This window comes from Geospiza fortis, unplaced genomic scaffold, assembly GCF_000277835.1.
Source record: "Geospiza fortis unplaced genomic scaffold, GeoFor_1.0 scaffold115, whole genome shotgun sequence".
In the NCBI taxonomy this organism is placed as follows: domain Eukaryota; kingdom Metazoa; phylum Chordata; class Aves; order Passeriformes; family Thraupidae; genus Geospiza; species Geospiza fortis.
In genome coordinates this window covers 639,792-662,297 of record NW_005054499.1, presented here as the reverse complement: position 1 = coordinate 662,297, position 22,506 = coordinate 639,792, and the positions used below count along the sequence as shown (strand labels likewise).

Genomic DNA, 22,506 nt, shown 5'->3' with positions numbered 1-22,506 from the left:
CCCTGGGGCTCCCTGGGGTGCTGAGGCTTTTCCTAAGAGCTCAGACAGAATCCGCGGTGTGGGAGGAATTAAATATCCTGCTCAGGGCGTGTGTCCGGTACGGGAAATCTGTCAGCCTGAAACTAGGCTGGCGTTTTTATTAGCCTGATTCAGGAGTCAGGGCTGAGTGCTGGAGAAGCAGCATCGCCACCGTGGGCTGGGTTAGAGGTGGGAGAGCCCGCGGTGGAAGGGAGCCCTGAAAATGCCCTGCCTCGCCCTCCTGCGGGAGCAGAGCCTGGCATCGGGGTGCCCTTGTTCGTTTGTTCTGTGTTTGGATCGTCACTGAAGAGATCTGGGCTCTCCTGCCTTCTTTGGGTGCCGATGGGATGGGATGGGATGGGATGGGATGGGATGGGATGGGATGGGATGGGATGGGATGGGGTGGGAGCATTGGGATGGGATGGGATTGGTGCAGCAGCACTGGGAGGGAACCAGAATGGGTACCAGAGCACTGGGATGGATACAGGAGCACTGTGATGGGCATTGGGATGGCTACAGGAGCATGGGATGGATACCTGGGCGCTGGGATGGGTACAGGAGCACTGGGATGGGTACCAGGATGGGTGCAGGAGCACTGGAATGGGTCCTGGGATGAGTACCAGGATGGGCACCAGAGCACTGGGATGGGTACCAGAGCACTGGGATGGGTACCAGGATAGGTGCAGGAACACTGGGATGGGTACAGCAGCAATAGGATGGGTACCTGGGCACTGGGATGAGTACCACGATGGGTACCAGAGCACTGGGATAGGTACAGGAACTCTGGGATGGGTACCAGGATGGGTACAGGAGCACTGGGATGGGCACTGGGATGGGTACCAGGATGGGTACCTGGGCACTGGGATGGGTACTGGGATGGGTACAGCAGCACTGGGATGGGTACCAGGATGGGTACAGGAGCACTGGGATAGGTACGGGAACACTGGGATGGGTACCAGGATGGGTACCTGAGCACTGGGATGGGTACCTGGGCACTAGGATGGGTACCAGGATGGGTACAGGAGCACTGGGATGGGTACCAGGATGGGTACCGGGGCACTGGGATGGGCTCTGGGATGGGTACCAGGATGGGTACCTGGGCACTGGGATGGGCACTGTGGTGTTTGAAATCCCACAAGCAGCCCGCAGCGCCTGAGAGCTGGAGCTGTGTGGCCCAGCCCTGCCTGTCCCTGCAGAGCCCAGGCTGTCCCTGCTCACCCAGCTGTGTTGTGGCTCTCAGTGCTTTGTGACAGTGATCATGTGTTCTAATTCAGAGCTGGTTTTTCAGTGCCTGCTTTAGTTGGCAAAGCCATTTCTCCTTCTCATGGAAGAGAATTCCTCATGTATTGTAGGGTCTGATTTGTGCTGAACATACACAGTAATAAACATCTGCATGAGACAGGATGGTGTTCCATGAGATGATGACACAATAAACCAGATAAAGCCAAAAATTATTCTGGATATTCAGCTTGCAATTTGAAGTATCATCCTTTTTTTTTCCCTAACGTTTTTATACAACAGTGATCACAATATGCATTGTATTCCATGTAAATTGGAGTGACTTGTACCTTTGAAAGCTGTAGGGGGAGGAGCTGGGGAAACCCAGCTTGTAAAATGCTCAGTCTCAGTGGCTTGCATGCTATTGCAGATGAATTCCTAAAGAAATCCCATCTGGAGGAGAGAACTGTAACACCTGTGACTGTGAGGGCCTCTTCAGGGACCTGGCTTGTGTCTTTAGCAGGGTCTGACAGAGGGAGTTTCTCTGTGTCCCTGCCCTGGTTTGGTTCTGAAGCACAATCTGTTGTGCTGGATGAGAAATGAGGTGGGATCTGGGAGATGATCCAAACCCAGGGGTCTGGGGAGTGTCTTTGGGTGCCAGGTCCTGTTCTGTTCTCACATTTTTAAGATTTTTTTGTAATTAACTTATTGCAACCTGAATGTCCTTTTACAATAATATTCCAAAATAGTTCTTGAGTACAGCAAAGTTCCTGTCTGGACTCTTTCCTTGTACATTGTGAGGAAACTTTTTATTTTTTCTTGGACTCTGTTGTATGTTTGCACATTGTAATGGTTTTAGGGACCATTTTTTGTGTGTTTGTAGCTGTGAAGTAAAGGAATGCCTGAGACAGTTTGATTTTGTCCAATTGGCACGTGCAGATGTGGCAGCTAACACCAGTGAAAGCTTTGTGTTTGTCCTTAATGCTGCTTTTGAAACCCAAAAGAGGAAAAATAAAAAAGTGAGGCAGCAGCAAGGCAGCCTGGAGAGCTTCCAGTCACAGTGTTTGTGTTCTGAGCAGTGAACCCAGAATGGCAAGTGTTGGGTGGTGCTGGCTGGTGATAACCATGCTGGAGGTGAGGAGCTCTCCTGCCAGGTGCATTTATTTATTTCTGGTTATTTTTCTGCAGAGTGTATTTCATGCTAAAGCTCTGGATGCCTTCTGCTGACATCTGCTGAGCTGCAGCTCCCAGCTCATGGGTTTAAAGTGTTTGTTCCTTTCAGAGCCAAGCAAAGAGTGCACAGGTGTGATGTGGGACCAGTCTGGGCCTTTCCCACGTAGGATTCTCCAGACTGGAGGTGCTTTGCAGGGCCAGGATTGCACCAATGGTGCTGTTATCAAAGCTCAGATTTAACAGGATGTAAAGACACCCTGCAGGAAGCCTGGTCTTGCACAAGCACCAAAAAGTCTCCTGTGCAGGCACCATTGGAGGGCTTCATTCCAGGAGCTTTGGGAGACCAAGAGCATGGAATTGCAGAGAGGCTTCACAGTCAGAACCAAATTCTTCTGTAGTGAATTATCTTCAGTCTCCTCAACCTTTATTAAAATCAGAATCACTGTTTTTACCTTTTTATTTTCCTGCTTCTAAGGAAAGCTGGCTGGGACCTGTGAGCACCAATCATGTGAGAAATACATCTTAGATATAATCCAAAGGAGTAGCTTTTTTCCTTGCCCATGCTTTTGAGGTTTGCCTCTATCATTTTACCTCTTCTTCCATAATTCTATAGTATCTGAGTACCCCATTTCCAGAAAAGACTTCTGCACTGAAATTTCCAGTTTTTATCTGATTTAAATTGTGGCTCTGATTTAGTTTTTGTGCTGTTATAGGTTGCTTCTTCATAATCCATACAATATTTATTCTTTCTTTCCTTGTGTTTCCAGCAGCTAAACTTCAGACAGATGAAACCCAGTGGTTGCCACCTTGCTGATGCCAGAACATGTTTCTGCATGTGCTGTAACTCCTCTGTACATGAGCCAAGATTTGGGCTGTGCATTTACAGTTGGCATAAAGAGGGTGCCAATACTTCCTGTAGTTAATATTGACCCATTCCATGAGATCAGAAAATGTCTTCAGATAACAATTAGACATCTTAATTTGATTAAGACTTTTGCAAACCCTCTGAGCTGGCTTTAGGTGGTAAAAGTGATTTCTCTGAGGTACAGGTTATGTGGTGTATGGGGTTGAAGGGATCAGATGTTTAGTGGATACTGCCTGCCTGTCCTTTTGTCCTAGTGTAACTTGTATTTGGAATTGTGACTCTTGCTTTACTCTCTTTGACACCTCAGTAGTGAGGATGTCAGGTTTGTCCTGCAATGGACATACAATAGAAATAGTTTGTTTGAAGGCAGAAATTGTTTCTCTTTAGTTTCTTTGGCCAAGAACTGTCTATTCCTGACAATGCTTTTACACAGATTTCTGGAGAATATGAGCTCCAGAGCTCTGCAAATTCCACCCTGTCCTTGAAATTGGACATGAAGGTGTGTATATGAGTCACAGAGGCCAAGATTTTTAGGAAGTGGCTAAATTTAGGTTCTGAGTCACATTTAGGAACCCAAATAATTGACCTAATTTTAAACTAACACAATAGAATTATGGCTGTCCTGTCTATGTCCTTAATAGCAACAATTCCAAATTTCTTGTAGTGACTTACATCAGTCAGGCTGCTGAGTTTCAGCTGGATATAGACATTATAACCCTGCTGGCATGTCAGCATTGAGTCTGCATTGTGGAAGAGATCCTGATTTGTAAAACCTCAGTTCTCTTACTTGGCACATTCCAAATTGTAAATGGCCTTGTCCTTCTTTTCCAAAATGCTTTATCTTTGTTACAGAGACAAGGCCTGGCCTGTGGAGCATGAGGTGGAGAAAGCAAGGAAACACAATTTTCTGTTTCTAGTACAGAAGAAAGATTTCTTTGCTTGTAGGTATTTAAATCTTTTAAAACCCTGTGCTGGAACCTGCTTTTGTTCAGTGGTGTCCCTTGTAAATATTTAACTGCTGATCATTGTAAGCAGTTGATGTCTTCTGTAAGGCCAGCAAATCCACATGTGGGAAATCCCAAGCTGGGAATGCTCCTGTTCTCCTTGCCAGTCAGCTCTGTTAATTCTCTGTTAATTCTCTGTTAATTCTTCTGAATCCTGGAACTCTCTCCCAGGAGTTTCAGGATTCATGAGGCAGGCAGAGCATCCTGGGTCTCAGTCAAACTCACTCAACTAGTGCCCACCACAGTCAGTGCATTTGCAGTTATCAAAAATCAGTTATTTTCAGGTCACTTGCAGGATGCTGCCCTGGGGAGGCACTGGGGACTGTGATGCACCATCTGCAAGGTACAGAAGGAATTGCTTTTTTCTCATTTTCAAACACAAGCACTTGTGCTGGAGCCAAGTTGTGATAGGAGAGTGTTGGCCTTGGGCTGTGCTGAGGGCTCTTTGTGTTCTGTAGAGAGGACAATCTGCTGACCTCAAGTAATTCTTCATCCTTCAGAGCAGTGCAGGAAAATTAGTTTAGTGGATATTTTAGCACATAGTGGAATTAGTTTAGTGGAAAAGGACTTTTTTAACATTGGGCATAAAATGGGAAAAAACTGCTCTGCTCTACCAGCATAAGGCCAGTTTTCTAACAAACTTTCTTCTGGGAGATTTTTGCAAGAGATTTCCTTTCATGTTTTACTTCTTGATCTATGAGATGTGAGGTTTGGTGCGGCAGAACATGTGAAGAACTGAATTTGGAACTGATACTTCCAAATCCAGGCATTACTTCTGATCTTTGGTGGCTCTGGACTTAATTGGTTTTGAATTTAATACTGAAAAATCTTTCTACTTTTTGTCATTAAAAGGCTTTTCAGGTATCTAACTTGGGCAGCCTGAACTGTGACATTGACTTAAAATGTTCCAAAGGAGTTTTCTATCAGAAATTACTTCTGTGAATTTGTTTTCATGGTATCATAATCAGTATTTACAACCTTCCTGTGTTCAGTGTTTTGCAGGAATAGGTAGATAGGGGAAATACTGTTTAGAAAGGATTCTCTACAGTCCAAAAGAGTATAGGTAGATTTTTCTATCACTTTAATTCACAGTTGAAGGCACTGCCTTGTAATACTGCTGAGCTTGGTTTATCTGTTGAAAATAAAGTTGAGGGTAGAGACAGAGTAAAAATAAGAGCAAGGATGGAACTAAAAGTAAAGGGGGCAATGAAAAAGCAGAGCTGGTGTATAGCAAAACATGAGCATCAGACAGGATTCAGCTGTGCTGGGGCTCTCCTGTGACCTGACAGGTACAGGGGGAAGTGCTAAAATGTGTTAGGACAGGCTGAGTATCCAGGAACAGATCACTGAAAGGAAAAGCAGAGGCCAGACTGAGTAACAAGGAGACTTGTAGAATGAATTTGTTGAAAGGTTTATCTGTTTGGAAAGAGAAAAAAAAAACGGGGAAGTAGCTGATGTTTGATCAGAGTAAGGCTGGTGTGTGAAAATTACCAAAAGTTGGGTTGCAGAGTAATCAGAGCTTGGCAATTTCAGAGGAAGGGGGGAGAACAAGTTTTCCAGTGCTCAGAGGCAGAAAGAGGGAACACTGAGAAGTGGACAGGAATCCATGAAAGGAGCCTGTGTTCCAGTGAAAGCTGAGCACTGAGATCTGCAGGGAGCACAGGAGCAACTGAGGGGTAGCCTGGCTGTAAATTGCTCGATCAGTACCTGAGAGGAAAAGCTTCCCTGGCTGTGCTGGAGGGACTCCAGCTCATCTCACAGACTGTGTCCCACCTTTGGAAGCATTTCTGCTTGCTGGTCTGTCCCCCACATCACCAAAATCCCATTTCACTGCTGAACTCACCACTTGTGCTGGAGTTTAGTGTCCTCTGCTTTGGCTGCTGCTGTTTGTTCATCCAAAACAATAGGAGTCAGAATTAACCATATCCTTGTTAGGATGGTATATCCACAGTCTTTGAGAGGGCCTGACAAGAAAACTTATGAAAAGTCCTAAGTGGTTAATTCAGAAAGAGCCAGAGAGGTCTGGGCAGGCTGGTGTAATGGATTGGAAACAAGAAAGGAAAATGCCTGGCAAAGAAATGAAGTAGAAATAACAAGACTCTGTGTTCTTACATGAAATTATTGAGGGGAGCTGATCTTGCAACACAGAAGAAACCAATAAGTGTAAGGCACACCCCAGAAACATGAACATCTGTATTTAACGCCTGCAAACAACTTCAGCTACCAGTGACCTTTCTTTCTTCTCCAGCCACCCTGAGAACGTCACTGCCATTGTCACTGTTCCCTGGGCTGGCTCATGCCCTGAGCAGAATGGGAACATGATCTCTGCAGAGTTCCTCAGCAGGGCAGCAGTGCAGCCAAGAACCAGGTCACTGCTGCTGCCTGGAAAGCTGCTCCAGCAGCAGAGATGTTACCTGTGAGGAAGTCCTAGAGATGCAGATCCTGAGCTATCTGAGCAGAACAAGATCCTTTGGTGCCAAGAGCTGAGGGATCCTGTGTGGTGCAGGTGGCACAGCAGCAACCTGGCTTTGAGCACTGTAGGTGCCCAATATGTTCCTGCTCCTCCATGAGTTCACCCCTTGCTGTGATCTGCTGAGTCCCTCAGGCCTCTGTGCTGCCTCTGCCCAGGTGGGAATGATGCTGCAGACAGGAGAATCTGCTCCAGGAGCTGAGCAGGAGCAGTGGGGCTGCTCTTGGTGTGCAATGTGCTAGGGCAGGGCTGTGCTGTGCTGCCAGAGGTCCCTCTAGGGCTGCAGCCTGTTCTGTGCTCCCTGTGTTCCACAGGTGAGTGTGGAGGAACACTGGCTATTGCCCAGCACTTTATAGTGCTACAGGTGTGTGCAGAGCCCCTTGGAGGTTTTTGCCATCACCATCCTAGAGGGGAAAGGTGGTAGAAGTTTCTGTTCCTCTCAGCAGCCAAGGGCAGAGATGTGCTATTTTGAGGGTGACATGAGGAAACAGAGCTTTTCAGCAAACAGTCCCAGCAGATCTCCTACCATGTGCTCTCAGGACTTGCTCTGATAATTGTGTAAATCAGAGGGTTTTCACCTGGAGAGGTAACGCCTGAGATGCTTCATGTCCTTTTACCTTTACTCTTACCATAAAATATTCCTGGTTTATGTGTTGTCAGAAGGAATCTGCAGGGATGAAAAGAAAATGATGGGATTTTCATATTTTCCCCAAAATGCTTCTGCTTACATTTGTGTAGGTTTGGTCTGTAGCTCAAGGAATTCTAATACTAATAAAATTTTTATTAAATGTTTTGATACTATATTTTTCTTTTATTTTCTAGGGCAGGGAAACCACCACCTGGCTTACATCTGGATGTAGTCAAAGGAGACAAACTCATTGAGGTATGGAGTTAGGGTTTGATGGATTTGGTGTATCAGCAGCAGAACGTTCCCCATTATTTTCCACACCTGTTCATAAGTATTTCCTTTCTCTCATGTATTCCTTATCTTCAAATCAGGTTTTTTTTCCTCTGAAACAATGAATGAAGTGACTTTTCCCTTGCCTGTGCAAGGCAGCCTCATGCCATGCAGGGCTTCCATCAGTTAAACCTCTTCCCTTTGTACTGCTTGCTTGAGAAACCTGTGTGGTCCGTTTATTTTTTTATTTTTCATTACAGTCAGATTAACCAGGCATCCTGTATTTTGCAAGAGTGCTGCTCTGTCCTACAGTGTGAAATACAGTTTGATTTGATTTTTCCTCCCACATTCAGGATCTGTGAGCAGTGTTGTGATCAGCACAGATACAGGAAGTTATTTTTATTACAGCACCACCTCATTCTCTATTTCATATTTTGTCTTATATCACACTGAAAGTAATAAATAAAGAAAAGTCTCTTTACCATTGTTGACAGAGAGAACCCAAACCAGTGAATGTATTTCAGTGTGGAGAGGCTCCTAACTTGACTGAAACAGAAATGTGTCTGGGTGCAGTGGTTTGGTACTGGCCAAATGCCAGGCACCCACAAAAGTCATTCACTTGTCCTCTCCTGCTACAGTTGGGCAGGGGAGAGGGGAAAAAATTAATGAAAGACTCATGAGTTGAGATGAGGATTGGGAGAAAAAAACCACTCTAAGGGCAAAACAGGTTCAAATTTAAAGGTATAAGGTAAATGTATTATTAACAGAGTCAGAGGAGGTTAACAAGAAGTAAAATAAGCCTTTAAAACACCTTTTTTTTCCCCCAACCCTTCCCTCTTTCCCACTGACAGCACAGGAAGATTTGGTGGGGGCGTGGGGGTTTTGGTCAGTTCATCACTTGAGATCTTCTCTGTGCTCAGGGAGAGGAGTCTTTTCTCTGCTGTGCCATGGGGTCCCTCCCAGGGGCAAACAGTCTTCCCAAAACTGCTGTGGTGTGGGTCACTCATCCATGGGGTGCAGGCTGGGCTGCTCTAGTTTGGAAGCAAAAGGCCTTCTCTCTCCATTTGGGTCTCCACTGGATCACAGCTTTCTCTGGCATCCACCTGCTCCAGTGTGAGCCCTTTTCCCATGGGCTGTGGGTGGATCTCTGCCTCCCCATGGATCCTCACAGGCTGTGGGTGGATCTCTGCCTCCCCCATGGATTCATGGATTACAGGGGCACAGCTGTTTCACCCTGGTCTCACCACAGCCAGCAGAGGAATCTCAGCTCCAGCAGCTGGAGCGCCTCCTTCCCCTCCTTCTCCACTGCCCTTGGTGCCACCATGTTGTTTTCCCTCACATGTTTTCCTCAGCTCCTCCTCTTCATCTAGAAGGAAAAACTGCTGCTGGTAGGTACCATTGCCACTAATTTAAAGATTCTTGCAAGATCCTCTAGCACTGACCCAAACAGCACTTGGATGTGATCCTTGTGTTTGTTTCCCTGCTCAATACAGGTGGCAGAGTTTTTCAGTTTTGTCTTTTCTGGTAGGCAGCAGTAACCAAGGAGGAGCATTGTTAAATCCTGGGGGTTATTGAGCACTTGATACTAACCGAGCCATCAGTGTCCCAGCCTCTGCAGGGACACCCTGTGATTGCTGGGTCTGCAAAGTGCAACAGCAAAACAAGCCATGCAGTGTTTAAGCTCAGTGTGTGAAGAAAGACACTGGGTTATAGCTCAGAGGCACAGAACATTTTAGAAACGTTGCCTTGAATTAAAGGCAATAAAATTATCTTATTTCTTGCAGTAACTTCCATGAATTTGTGTCTTTGCAAAATCTCTTGGAAGTGTTCCCCAGTCAGGGCAGTATTGTTTGTGTGTAACAGGTGCAAATGAAAACTTACAGGATGCTTTTGGTTTCAGTTGTGGGCAAGAATGAGAAATGGTTTGATCAGTTTTTATGGTAACTGAAATTGTGAAGTAACTGCTTGCAGAGCTGATCAGTGTTTGTGGAGCAGACTTGAGTTCATGTATTTTAACAGTGCCAGAATAAACTGAAATATTGATGAGCTGTTGATGCTTTGTCTTGAATTTGCTCTATTTATTCATGTTCTTGAATTTTTTTCAGGAAGTTCCAAAAGATTCTAGGAGTCTAATATGCTTCTCTGTTTGATATTCTACCTCAGAAACTCATCATTGATGAGAAGAAATACTATCTCTTTGGGAGAAATCCTGATCTGTGTGATTTTACCATTGACCACCAGTCTTGCTCTCGGGTCCATGCTGCCTTGGTCTATCACAAACATCTCAAGAGGGTTTTCCTCATAGATCTGAACAGCAGTAAGTAGTGTGGCATTTAACCAGACAGAAGAGCTATACTTCAGTGCTTAAACATTCTGAATCTGAGATACTTTTTCCCTTTCCATTGTTGTCTGCACTGTGGGCAAATGGATATAATTTGAATTTGCATTGTAGGGAAATATGAGGGTTAGGTCAAAGGAGTGCTTGCTCCAGTCAGCCTACAGCTGCCTCACTGGGTGTTTCAAACATTTCTAACTTGTAAGAGGCCAGAGGAGAGGAGGAAAGTGTCTTGACCATGCCATCACAATTTTAGTGAAGCCTTGGCTTTTGAGGGTGATTTCCCAAGGTGTAAAACCTGTCAGGTGTTTTCTTGCACTATCCAGACACTACATTGGGACCTGCAGGAATACAGAAAGTAAAAGGTGTTTGTAGTTTATTTCCAGTGATTTTCTGAGGACTTCTGGTGTGTGTTATCTCAGTTTGTGACATCGTGGATCTACATAGCTGATGCTCTCAGCAGTACCTCAGTGCCTTGTACCTTGGAACAATTTCTGAGATTCTCAAACTTGAACTGGAGTACCATGATCCCAAGCTCAGCAAACTATTTTGCATTTTGATATCCCCAGCACATGGCACATTCTTGGGCCACATCCGTTTGGAAGCTCACAAGCCCCAGCAGATCCCCATCGACTCCACGGTTTCCTTCGGCGCCTCCACGCGCGCCTACACCCTGCGAGAGAAGCCCCAGACGCTGCCCTCAGCAGTGAAGGGGGATGAGAAGATGGGTGGTGAGGATGAGGAGCTGAAGGGTTTGCTGGGGCTGCCAGAGGAGGAGACAGAACTGGACGTGAGTATATGTCACCATGATGCTTTCTGAAAAATCCCTTCGCCAGGATTTCTTCTCCTTCAGCTTCTCCCTGTTTTGCTGCTGTGGAATGTGATTTGGAGATTGTTTATCCAGCATGTGAATTGTTTTAATTTAATGACCAATCATGGTCCAGCTGTGTCAAGGCTCTGAGGAGTCACAAGTTTTTATTATTCATTCTTGTCAAGCCTTCTGATGTATCTTTTCTCTTTAGTATAGTTTCAGTATAGCATGATATATGATACGATACAATACAATACAGTACAATATTAATATAATGTAATATAATATTAATATAATATAACATTATATTATATTGTATTATATTATATTATATTATATTATATTATATTATATTATATTATATTATGTTATATTATATTATATTATATTATATTATATTATATTATATTATATTATATTATATTATATTATATTATATTATATTATATTATATTAATCAGCCTTCTGAGAGCTTGGAGTCAGATTCTCACCTCTCACCTCATCCTGAGGACCCTCACAAACACCACAAGTATGATGGCACAGTGCCTTGATGGCATTTCCAGCAAGGACAGCATTCCCCCCTCATTTGCTTAGTCATGGAATCATTTAGGAAAAGACCTTTAAGATCATCAGGTCTATAAATCTAACGCTGAAGTTGAAACTAAACAATGTCCTGTGATCTTCTGATGTGCACAGTCATGTGATTAAGTCAGACTTCATTTGTTTCTAAATTTTCTGCAGAATCTGACAGAGTTTAATACAGCCCACAACAAAAGGATCTCCACACTGACCATTGAGGAGGGGAACTTGGACATCCAGAGGCCAAAGCGAAAGCGGAAGAACTCCAGAGTGACGTTCAGTGATGATGATGAGATCATCAATCCAGGTAAGGAACTTGCTGTCCTTGGGTTTGAGGTGAAGTCTCTAAGGTCCTATGAGGTGTTCTTTACCTAATTGAGGAGAGAAACTTCTGGGCTTTTTTCCTTTTAAAGGAGACAAAGAATAATTTGATCACTCCATCAACAGGGGGTACATTCCTACATTACCCCACAGAGGTTTTTTTTCCCATGTGCTCACTGATGGCATCTCTGGTTGTGTTCACTGAAGGTATCACAGGTTGTGCTCACAGGTTGTGCTCACAGTCATCCCTGTTTCTTTGCAGAGGACGTGGACCCGTCTGTGGGGCGGTTCAGGAACATGGTACAGACAGCAGTGGTCCCTGTTAAGGTATGGGGTGACTCCTAACTTTCTCATTAGCACATTACATTGATGAACTCACTTTATGATTTGTGAATTGCACCTTAGAAACAGAATGCTCCCACATGGGAGGTGTTTCATTGCTAGGCAGAAGTGATGTCTGTGTTTCACAGTTGTCTTTTTTAGCAAATTTGAGCATTTCCCTTTGAACCCAGCTTTGGCTTTTTTTCTTTAATAGCACATGGGATCAATGGTGATTTTTTTTCCTCCCATGAAGAAACACTTTCTAGAAATCTAGTGCATTAGTTCCAGGTGTCAGATAAAACTGTGAGAAATGTGGAAAATAGAAGGGAAAAATGAGAGTTTGTTTATTTAAATATTGTGTTTGATGTTTCATACATTTGTGTACTAGAACAAGCAGGTTTAGGCTTTGCTCCAAGATGAGAGTGTTGCCAGTTTTCTGTTTAATTGGAGTATGCAAGGGAATAGAAAGATCTGCAGAGCTTCAGAGCAGCTAAGCCACTGTGTAACAGCAATTTCACTTGTTGCTGGTATAGACTAAATAACATCATGTGGAGAAGGATAATATTCCATAAACCTAAACTGCAGGAGAAGATTCCAATGATCAGGAGCAGAATTACCCAAGTGATCTAGAAGTAGCAGTTTCTTTCTGTGGGGGAGGGAAGGTTTGTGTTATAATGCTCTCAGGCACAGGGTGGGACTTGGGGTGTTGTTGCAGGGCCAGGAGTTGGACTCAGTGAGCCTTGTGGGTCTGTTCCAACCCAGGACATTCTGTGACCCACTCGGTCTTTGTTCAGGATGAGCTCAAGATTGGCAGGAGTGGAAAGGAGGTGAAGAGGTGCTCAGACTTCACCTGAGTGTCAGCTTTTGTCTCCCTTCCTGCACTGTGTGCCTCTAAGAGTTATTGTTGTGGTTTTCAAGGGAACCCAGAGGAAACCTTGTAGGACAAAGACTGGGACATGGTCTGTTGGCACTTCGTATGTGGCAGATTTAGGTGCCTCCTGGGGAAAACTATTGGAATATTACCAATACAGCTGGACAGGACATGCCTGAGCTTGTCTGGCCCTTGCTGCTGAGCCAAATAGCAGCAGCTGTGGTGTTCCACCCCACAGACACTTTTGGTTGGCTGGTGTGTGGTGTTCCACCCCACAGACACTTTGGGCTGGCTGGGTGTGCGGTGTTTCACCCCACAGACACTTTTGGTTGGCTGGTGTGTGGTGTTTCACCCCACAGACACTTTTGGTTGGCTGGTGTGTGGTGTTTCACCCCACAGACACTTTGGGCTGGCTGGTGTGTGGTGTTCCACCCCACAGACACTTTGGGCTGGCTGGGTGCTGCAGCTGGGCCCGTGCAGACAAGTCCAGGCCTGCAGGAGCTCTGGTGGTGCTGGGATGGAGCTTCCCCCCATATCAGGGGCTGCTCCTCAGGTTTCCCTCTGGCAGAGAAGCTTTAAGGCGATGACCAAGCGGGGACAGGAGGGGAGGGACAGAGGGACAAAGGACACCTGGATGGCCCAATGGCCCCCAGGGGTAGAGGGCATCCTTTGAATCTGCCAATCACTTCTGGAATTCCAGGATTGACAGACAGCTCTGGGAGGGGAAATGAGAGGTGACTGACACACCTGGGAGGGAATCTTCAGGGCAGGGACCCGGGGTTCTGAGGTAAACCCTGAAATCACACCAGAACAGAAAACGGTCTTGGCACCCAGTTGAGGCAGGTTGATGGCTCCATGCACTGTGAGTAACTCTCTAACTGCTCCTGCCTGCAGAAGAAGCGCCTGGAGAACGCGGGCTCGCTGCCCACGGACGAGTCGGCGTCGCGGCGCATGCAGAGCTTCCCCTACAGCGGGGGGCTCTACGGGGGGCTGCCCCCCACCCACAGCGAGGCCGGCTCGCAGCCCCACAGCGTCCACGGCACCGCGCTCATCGGGGGGCTGCCCATGCCCTACCCCAACCTCGCCCCCGATGTGGACTTGACTCCAGTTGTGCCCTCCACAGTGAACATGAACCCAGCTCCAAACCCCGCTGTCTTCAACCCTGAAGCTGTGAATGAACCCAAGAAGAAGAAATACGCCAAGGAGGCCTGGCCGGGCAAGAAGCCGACCCCGTCCCTGCTGATCTGAGCTGGGCTGAGGGAGGGTAGGAGTCACAACTCCAGAAACTTTTCATGTGCGGTATCGTCTTTTTAAAATTTCAGTGTCCTAACAGATGTAATACCAAGATTGGAGGAGTGAAATATCCTTTAAAGATCTGTCTTCAAATGTTTTTATATGTCTGTTATAAAAAAAAAAAATACAGCTCCCTTCTCCTTTTGAACCAAAACCCCTACAAGCCTTTTCTTAGCCACACTGTCCCAGAGGTCTTTGTGCTGAGTTTGGATCCACAAGTCAAAGGGGCAGTCACACAATTTCATTATCACTTATGGCATGACCCTGCAGGTCCATGTATTTCAGTGTTGGGCTCGCTCTGGTGACACTGCTCCTGCTGGACATTCTCACAGCAGGGCAGCTCTGTCAAGAGGAAATGTTTGTGGGGCCAAGCCTCGCAGAATGCCATTGGAAGGAGTTGTAAAACTTGCAGAATATAGGTCAGCTTTTATTTTTTTATATTTTCGAAACCCCACCAATGTGGGGCATTGTCTTTTTTATTATTATTTTTTTTAGTTTGGCTACAGCTTGTTTTGATTTCCACATAAACACTAGATCATCCCATGAGCCATGAGTTTTGAGATGGATAACCAGGGAAGCAGCTGGGTTCCTTAGCTTTGTTCCAGCGCTGCAGAATGGGGTCTGTGGGATGGATACAGAGTGCAAACAGTTGGGGCATCCAACAGGATCAGGCACTGTCTGCACTGTGCCATAGTGACTCCCTGGATAACTCAGGGTGAAGTTAACACAGTGACGTTTCTTTTAGACTTGGTGGCCCCTGTAACTTAAATAGTTTCATTTTTATTTGCAAATGGAACTTTTAAGTTTAGAGTATATGAGATTCATCAAGACAAAAAACTGGGAGGACTGGCATGTTCCCCACACACTAATATTTTGGCTGCTGGGAACTGCAGGTGAGAATTGAGTGCTACTGAGAGCCAGAATAGGGATTCTCAGTGGACTTGGGTTGTTGCTCAAGCCCTTTAGTTCCTTGGGTTTATATTTAAAAATTATTCACATACTCAAACATATTGTGGCTGTACTTTATGCAGGGTAAGGCCAGAGCTTTATTATTCTTAAGTTTATTCTGGATTTTTGTACACACTCTAATGCAGTTCAGCTGCAAGCCACATTCCTTTGCTGTTTGGGGGATCCAGGAAATGTGCACTGAAATGAGAGCATGTACCTGGCTGTTCACTGTGTGCAGGACTGCAGGTACCTGGGGAGGTAGTGCCAGGTTGTTGGGGCAGGGCTGTGTTCCAGTGAGATGGGATGGTGGATCAGTGCTGTGTTCCAGGGAGCTGGGATGGTGCTGGATCAGTGCTGTGTTCCAGTGAGATGGGATGCTGGATGCACCAGACCCGTTTCAGACAGATGCCCCAAAATCTGTGAGTTCTGCTCTGCAGTGATTGCTTCTATCATGTCCCTGAGGTGGCAGCAGGCAGCCGCCCAGCTCACAAGAGCCATGGCTTTAGAGACTGCTCTGTTCCCTCTCCACACCATCACATCTAGCTCAGACTGTTCCTTGTGTGGATTCAGCACCTGCTCCCTGATCCAGCTGTGCTGCTCTGTGTTTAAGTTGCCATTGATGGTTCAGCTGTTGGGCATTTGTTCTGCTTCCCAGTGCTCCCACAATAACTCAAAATCTTCCTCTTTAGTCTGGCCTCTAAGATTTTCATTTCCCAGCCAGTTGCTTTCTGAAGGCAACTCTTTAGAGTAAGACTAGTCAGGACAAACAAAAGTTGAGCAGGTTTCCTTCTTTTTGTTTTTTTTTTGTTTTGTTTTGTTTTGGGGGGAAGAGGGGTGGGTTGGGGGGTTTTTGGGATTTTTTTTGCAAGTGGCTCTTTGCAAGATTTTTCTTGACAAGGGAAACTTCACTGCTCATTTTTTAAAGCTCTTCTCCTCTCAGACTCTGAACCAGCTCTTATTATTTCAGAGCTTAGAGGCCACAGCTGGCCACGAGGGGACAGGAACATTGAGGGGCTTTGTACAGACATTTGTACACTTGTGTAATATGTAATAGGCCTTTTCACACTTCTGTTGAGCTTTTTACCTGTAACCTTTACTATGTTGTAAATTAAATGCAGATTTTGCCAGGTTGGAGAGTGTAGTGTGTTCGTTCCAGTGTGCACTGGTACAGCTGAGCCTGCCTGTGGTGCTGTGGCTCAGGGGAGGATGCTGCCATGGCAAAGTGCCCCTCTCCCTGCAGGCCTTGGCCTTGGGCTGCCTCAGGCTGCAGCTCCTAAAGGTGCCCCAGCTGCTTTGCTTGTGAGCTGCTCTGCTGCCTTGTGCTGCACTTTGGTACACAAGTGACACTTAGCAGTGGATTTTGAACAGTGGCTGCCTTTGTTGTCCAAGTCGAGTTTTATCTGGTTCTGGCACAATCCTCTTTGTAAGTTGTACTCCAGAGCCCAGCTCTGCTCTCTCATTGCTCAGCCTGCTCCTCTGACAGAGTGAGGCCTTGGGCAGGCTGATGCACCATCCCCTGTCACTGATCTGCAGCCTGCCCTGGGCTGTCACCCCAGCCCACCTCGCTTTGCTCAACAGCCACAGGCTGCTGTGGAACAAAGCCACCACAGCAAGATTTCCTGAGTCACCAGCTAGGCAGACTTGCAAAAGTGTGTGCCAAAACAAGGAATGCTGGCAGCAGCCTCTGGAACACATGGCAGCTCCCTACCCTCAGCCCTGGGCAGTTCATGCCCACAGGGAGGCCTGGTCTTCATCTCATTTGTGAGGCTGCCCCAGCAGTCCTAGCAGAGGGGAGACACTCCTTGGTGTAGTCACTTTGGCACAAACACTTTGGCAAAAACATTGCTCTTCACACATCTCTAGAAAATTCCAAATCAGCATCACAGGGCTTTTAGTAAACATTGACAATTTTGTCCTGTTTTCCAAGCAAGTTCTCAAAGCCAAAATCACCAATTCCCATGCAGTGTAGTGTGATCTCATGCCCTCCTCCTTTTCTCTTGCTCTTGGCTATCCCAGCACTTGCTGAGGACTGAGAAATCCTAAGAAAATGCAGAAAACCAAAAGCCAAACACTGCTGGCAGCAGAGGCAGAGCTGTTGGTTTTCACACACTCATCATACTTTGTAAAATCGATTTCCCTGATGGCACACAGGTGATCCACACGGCATTCATGCTGGCACAGCTCCAGGTCATACCTGGCAGAGTTCAACTCATAGTACAGCTGCAAGTATTGGGGGTCCCTGGAGATCCTCTCCAGCACTGTCTGCATGGAGTCTGCAGAGCCATCAGGGACCTGGAAGGCTTCTGTCAGCCTGTACTCTTCCTCCCACTCTGGGAACTCTGCTGAGGCCATCGTGTTGGCACGAGTAAGGTTCAAGTAGTAAGTCACCATATCCTGAGGGAGAGAAAAACAGAACTGGGGAGACACCAGGACAAGATTGGCCCTGGGTGAGACACTGAGTCAGGCTTGGCCCCCACCCCAAGGGCCCAGCTGCCCTTGATGGGGCTTCCTACCCAGAGGGGCACCTGGGGACACCTCAGGTGAGACCATCCAGAACCACCCCAAACAGAGCCTGTTCCCTAAGGGCTGGAGGGGTGGCTTTGCTCTGCTTGGCTTTGACCTCCAAACACCAGAAGCTTTGAGCCTGGCCTGTTCAGACATCAGTCAGTTACTATCAACACTGCCCAGCAGCAGAAGCAAGAGATACACAAGTGTTACTGAGCAATGCTATCTTCTCAACTGTGAACAAACAGAAGAATCAAGTTTTTCACAGCTGTTCTCAGTCTCTTGCCCTTTTTCTCTCTGCTTCACTGACTCCTCAGCCTTGCACAGCATATCTTAGCATTCACTTCTATGCTATAAACATGTAAACAGAGCAACTATAGAGAGCTTCATCCACTACAAAGGAGAGCACAAGCACCCATCTTCCACCTCTTGGCAAACAAGAGATGGGAAACAGAAGCTGCCCCTACAATTCACCTCAATTCAGAGGGACACAAGTAATTTTTCAGATGTTTTAAATGTTTTGGAGGGGGTCTGACAAGTCTGTTATTCAAAGAGTAGTTCTGTGATCTATATTATCTGGGGAGTAAAGCAAGTGTCAAACTCATTAAGGACATGAAGAACACCACAAAAACTGTCTGACCTGCCCAGGGGAACTCATCCCAGCAGGATGCACTGCCTGCCAGGGCCACACTTTGACTCACTGGTGCTCCAACTAAATCTTTGTGCCAGACACAAAGCTGAAATATCCTGGGTCAGAGTCCTCTCCCACACAGCCACTCAGCCTCTGTGCACTGAGAAATCCTGAAAAGCCTGTTCTGACTACAGGGGGAATTAAAGTTGTCCCAGAGCTGCAGTGTGGTGCACACAGGGGTCCCCTACCAAGACCTGCAGGGTGTCCTGATCATAGTCAATCACCCGAATGGCAGGGTTGTTGGCTCCATTGCTCACTCCAGGTAATGTTGTTTTCCAGGGAGTCACTCCAGGGGCCAGGAACATGACATTGATTGGAGCACCTTGACAGAAATGCAAAGCAAGCTGTGATGGAGACCATGGCTTGTCCCACACCCTGTCCCCATCACAGTGAGCACCTGGAGCAGATTGCACTGCTGACAGCACCTTTGTCCCCAGCTCCCTGTACCACCCCCCACACAAAGATTAACATGTGGAACAACACTGGGGACTGAGCACAGGGCTGCTGCAGCCAGCAATGGGCTCTCCAGTGCTGGCAAAGACTTGCAGTGAGGGTGGCCAGGGAACCACACTCTGCAAAGGTGTTCACCCAGAGCACCCCACACACACAGAGATTCAGCACTGCTCCCTCAGCAATACCCAAACCCCTCAAGAGAGAACAGGCAAGAAGCTGCCAGGCATAGAGGGGAAACAACAATATCTGAGGGTGAATAGGAAGGAGAGAGGAGCTACAGACTGGGGGTAGAGATGAGAACCACTTTTGCCTCTTACTGTCTGAAGCATGTCAGATGCTTTTGCTGGCTTCTTAGCTGCTTTCAGCCAACAGCCACTAAAAGCTCTCATGGACAGTGATTCTGAGAGCTGTCAGAGCTGTCACACAAGTGCTTGGGTGACCAGAGCAGGTACCTGTGTGGCTGTAGAACATACGAAAGCTGTCAGTGTGATGGTGCCCAAAGAACTGGGCAGCGATCACCCTGTGGTGCCTCTGCACAATTCCCAGGTAGCGCTCGTTGAAGCCCCTCCGGAACCAGGGCTTGCCCCTTTTCTTCTCAAAGAAGCCAGGAGGGACATGCCCCACAATGTAAACCTACAGAAGCAAGAGCTGCCCTGAGCACAGAGCCCACAGCACCCACAGAGCACCAGCCAGCTGCAGCTGCACCCAGAGGGAGCAGAGCAGGAGGAGCTTCCAGGCTGGGGAGAAGCCCAGGTTGTTTTTTCAGTCCTTTTAATACCATTTCATCTGCTCTGGAGGCGTTGGTCAGTGTTTCTTCCAGCCACTGGAACTGCCCCCCAGGATCCTCCTCACCAGCTGTCTCATCATTCTGGTCATAGTAGAGGTTGGTGTTGAGGACAACCATCCGTCCCCTCATCCCTGGGCCAGGCAGCTTCTCACTGTAGAAAGCTCCTTAAAAATGCAACCAACAGAGGAAGAGCTGGAGATCTGCTCACACTGGTGGCTGTGATCCCAGATCCCTTTGTTTCCACCTCTCTCTGCTCTCCTCAGCAGCAGCCACAGCAGGGTCACTGCCTGGGACAGTGCCCTGAGCACCCCAGGATGTGGATTTGGACTCCTCCCTGTGTGTCTCTTGCCAGTGAAGGGAGACCTGAATGGGTACAACGGGCAGCACCAGGAGCTGGGCAGCTCTGGAGAGCCCCAGCACCAGCTGCTACCTTTAAAGGTATTTTTCCTCCCTCTGCAGGTCACCACTCTGTGTTCTTTCCAGTAACTTGACAATGGCAGAAGAGACTTCTCTTGCAAGCAGAGCTCCAAGACAGAAATCAGCATTAAATTGGACCCTACCTCTGCAAATCCTCTATGAATACTGCTGCTCGGAGCAGAAAAGCAAGGAAAATTATTCATGGTATTCTCCTACCCCTCCTCATATCCCCAGCATGCTCTGAACACAAGCCAGTGGTGCCAGACCTGCTCTGAAGAGAGGAAGGGAGGCATCACTCAGCCAGGGCCGCCACAGCTCTGCTGTTTGGTTGTAGATCCTGTGCTCCTTCCCAGGAAACTGATTCTTGGGGTGGAAGTCATGATTGCCCATTGCTGCATAGACCTTGGTACCTGGGGGCAGAGTCAAGGAGGCACAGGGGAGGTCAGGGCTGCAGAGGCACAGGGGAGGGAGCTCAGGGCTGCAGAGGCACAGGGCAGGGAGCTCAGGGCCCCTCTGAGCTCCCTGAGGCACTCCCAGCCTTGGGAAGAGAGCTTTGCCAAGGCCAACCATCCTCTGCCCCAGGGCACCACACAGCTCTGAGCCACCCCTGGGACAAGGCACCCACAGCCCAGTGACTGAGCTGTCACCAGCAGTAAGGCTCCTTGCCCCCTGCTGACACAGGTTCTGTCTGAGGGTGTCCTGCAGCCTTTTCTGCCTTCATTACTAATGACAGAAACCTTTGTTTTCCTCTCTCCTGAGTGAGCTAACTTGAAACATGAGTGTGCATCAAAGCTGTATGGCACAGCAGAATTGAAGCCATCAAACAAGTCCCTTCTGTGCCCTTCCCTGTCCCAATTCTGTTGTTTCTCCATCCTGGTTAACCCTTCCCATGAGTCTCTATGCCCCTCTCCCCTTCTCATCCCCTCAAATCCTACCTGGAAATGTCTCTTTTATCAGAGAAGTCAGATTTGCTATTATGTGCAGAACCTTTTCTTCTCCGAGCTGCTCGTTGGGGACATGGGGAGTGTCATCTCTACAAAAAGAGAAGCAGCACAGTCACTGTCTGGGACTAACAGGGCCTGTGCTTCCAGCAATGAGCAAGGCAGAGAAACTTGCCAACTCCTCTCTGAGCCTCCCAGGAGAGAAAGTTTAAGCTTTTGGGTGCAGAAGTCAGTGCTATGTTGCCTGGCCAAGACGCTGAGGGAGTTTCAAGAAATTGCTCACAGGGAAATTGAGCTCCACTCCAAACTTGAGTGTTCAGACAACACTCTCAGGGATGCACAGGGTGGGATTGTTGGGGTGTCTGTGCAGGGCCAGGAGCTGGAATCCATGATCCTTCTGGGTCCCTTCCAACTCAGGATACTCTTTGATTCCAGGATTCACTTCACCTTAAAACCCCTGTGCACCCTGCTTTGGGGTGTGTCACAGGCACCTGGAAACACTGCAAGGGTCAGCACTTTGCAATCTGAGGGCATCTGATCTGCAATAGTGAAGCAGAGCTGTTTGCACAGTTGTGAACACCATAAAACAAGGAAATGCCTCTATAAGGCAGCAGTCCAGGGCTGCTCCATGTCTGTGTTTGCATTAACATGCTTACAGCATTTGTAGATGATGCTGGGCTGTCCACTGGAGAGAAAGGAGAACATTCAAAATCGGAGGACTGGGGAAAATTGCTTGAGAGAAAAAGAATACTCAACATAAGGTCACAAGAACCAATAAGTGCATTTAAGTAGGAACAGGCACCTGCAGGGACAGCAAATGAAAACATGGGACAAGCAACAGCCCTGCAAACTGGAACTGGAGGTTACAGCAAGTTGAGGCTACGCTATCAGAAGAAGGATCATACACACAACCACCATGCAAAATAAAGCTTTTCCCATCTGTAAGTGCTATTGAGGCCTCCCGTAGGACAGGGAACACCCCTGGAAACCACACCAGGAGAGAACATCCTCCACTGGGGAAATTCCTCTGACTCCTAAAGCAGAACTGTCCCTTCTTGAGCCAGGTCTGCAGGTGCCTCATTGCAGCCACAGAAATGCTGTAAGCTGGTTTACAGTGCTCTGTTCCCACCGCTCTGACCAGCAGGGCTGGATGCACGGACACAGCCCACAGCTCCTTCCCCTGGGCATTTCAGGTACTCGGACTCACTGTGGGATCACACAGAATGCACAAAGGACGGACAGGGAGTTGTGATCCTTTTGTCACCTCACTGCCACGAGCTTCTTGCCAGTGTCGAGCGCCCTCGCTGGGGTTGTACTTTCCTCCAAACCCGTTTTGCATTACAAGGCACGTTCTGCCCTCTCCTTTCTAAAGGCCATGGAAAGAGCCCCGCCACACACACCACGAGCCCGTACGGGTCACACCGCCCTTGTCCCGCCCAGCCCCGGTGTCCCTCAGGCGGGCCCGGCCGCTCTCACCCGGTCCAGAGCACGAAGTCGGGCGCGGCCAGGCGGGCTCGCATGGCCCGGGCGGCCGAGCGGAGCAGGCTCCAGGGCGCATCGCACACGTAGCTGCCCCAGGGCCCGGCA

At 47.6% G+C, this 22,506-nt stretch overlaps 2 protein-coding genes and 1 non-coding gene across 3 annotated transcripts; 2 read left to right on the top strand and 1 right to left on the bottom strand.

The window, feature by feature from the left end:
• The first annotated feature begins 766 nt into the window (after window positions 1–766).
• PPP1R8 (protein phosphatase 1 regulatory subunit 8) lies at window positions 767–16,256 on the top strand. The gene is made up of 7 exons (XM_014310220.2): window positions 767–770; window positions 7,576–7,631; window positions 9,810–9,963; window positions 10,551–10,771; window positions 11,534–11,678; window positions 11,955–12,019; window positions 13,779–16,256. The coding sequence occupies exons 1-7, from the start codon at window positions 767–769 to the stop codon at window positions 14,130–14,132; spliced, it is 999 nt and encodes a 332-aa protein (XP_014165695.2). The 3' UTR covers window positions 14,133–16,256.
• LOC115948741 lies at window positions 9,220–9,374 on the top strand. Its single transcript, XR_004082525.1, has one exon.
• On the bottom strand, window positions 15,648–22,500 carry SMPDL3B (sphingomyelin phosphodiesterase acid like 3B). Its single transcript, XM_005428710.2, has 7 exons — window positions 22,396–22,500; window positions 20,914–21,011; window positions 20,245–20,388; window positions 19,553–19,725; window positions 19,227–19,407; window positions 18,510–18,643; window positions 15,648–17,519 (listed from the first exon to the last, which is right to left on the bottom strand). The coding sequence occupies exons 1-7, from the start codon at window positions 22,437–22,439 to the stop codon at window positions 17,133–17,135; spliced, it is 1,161 nt and encodes a 386-aa protein (XP_005428767.2). The 5' UTR covers window positions 22,440–22,500; the 3' UTR covers window positions 15,648–17,132.
• Window positions 22,501–22,506: the final 6 nt, after the last annotated feature.

Bases quoted from the DNA above. Each gene is read 5' to 3' on its own strand.
- PPP1R8 (XM_014310220.2), top strand. The intron at 7,632-9,809 runs GTATGGAGTTAG...ATTCTACCTCAG, and splicing joins AAGGAGACAAACTCATTGAG to AAACTCATCATTGATGAGAA. The intron at 11,679-11,954 runs GTAAGGAACTTG...GTTTCTTTGCAG, and splicing joins TGATGAGATCATCAATCCAG to AGGACGTGGACCCGTCTGTG.
- SMPDL3B (XM_005428710.2), bottom strand. From the start codon at position 22,439: ATGCGAGCCCGCCTGGCCGCGCCCGACTTCGTGCTCTGGACCGG. The intron at 21,012-22,395 runs GTGAGAGCGGCC...CTCTTTTTGTAG, and splicing joins GACTTCGTGCTCTGGACCGG to AGATGACACTCCCCATGTCC. The intron at 20,389-20,913 runs GTAGGATTTGAG...CTCTGCCCCCAG, and splicing joins GATAAAAGAGACATTTCCAG to GTACCAAGGTCTATGCAGCA.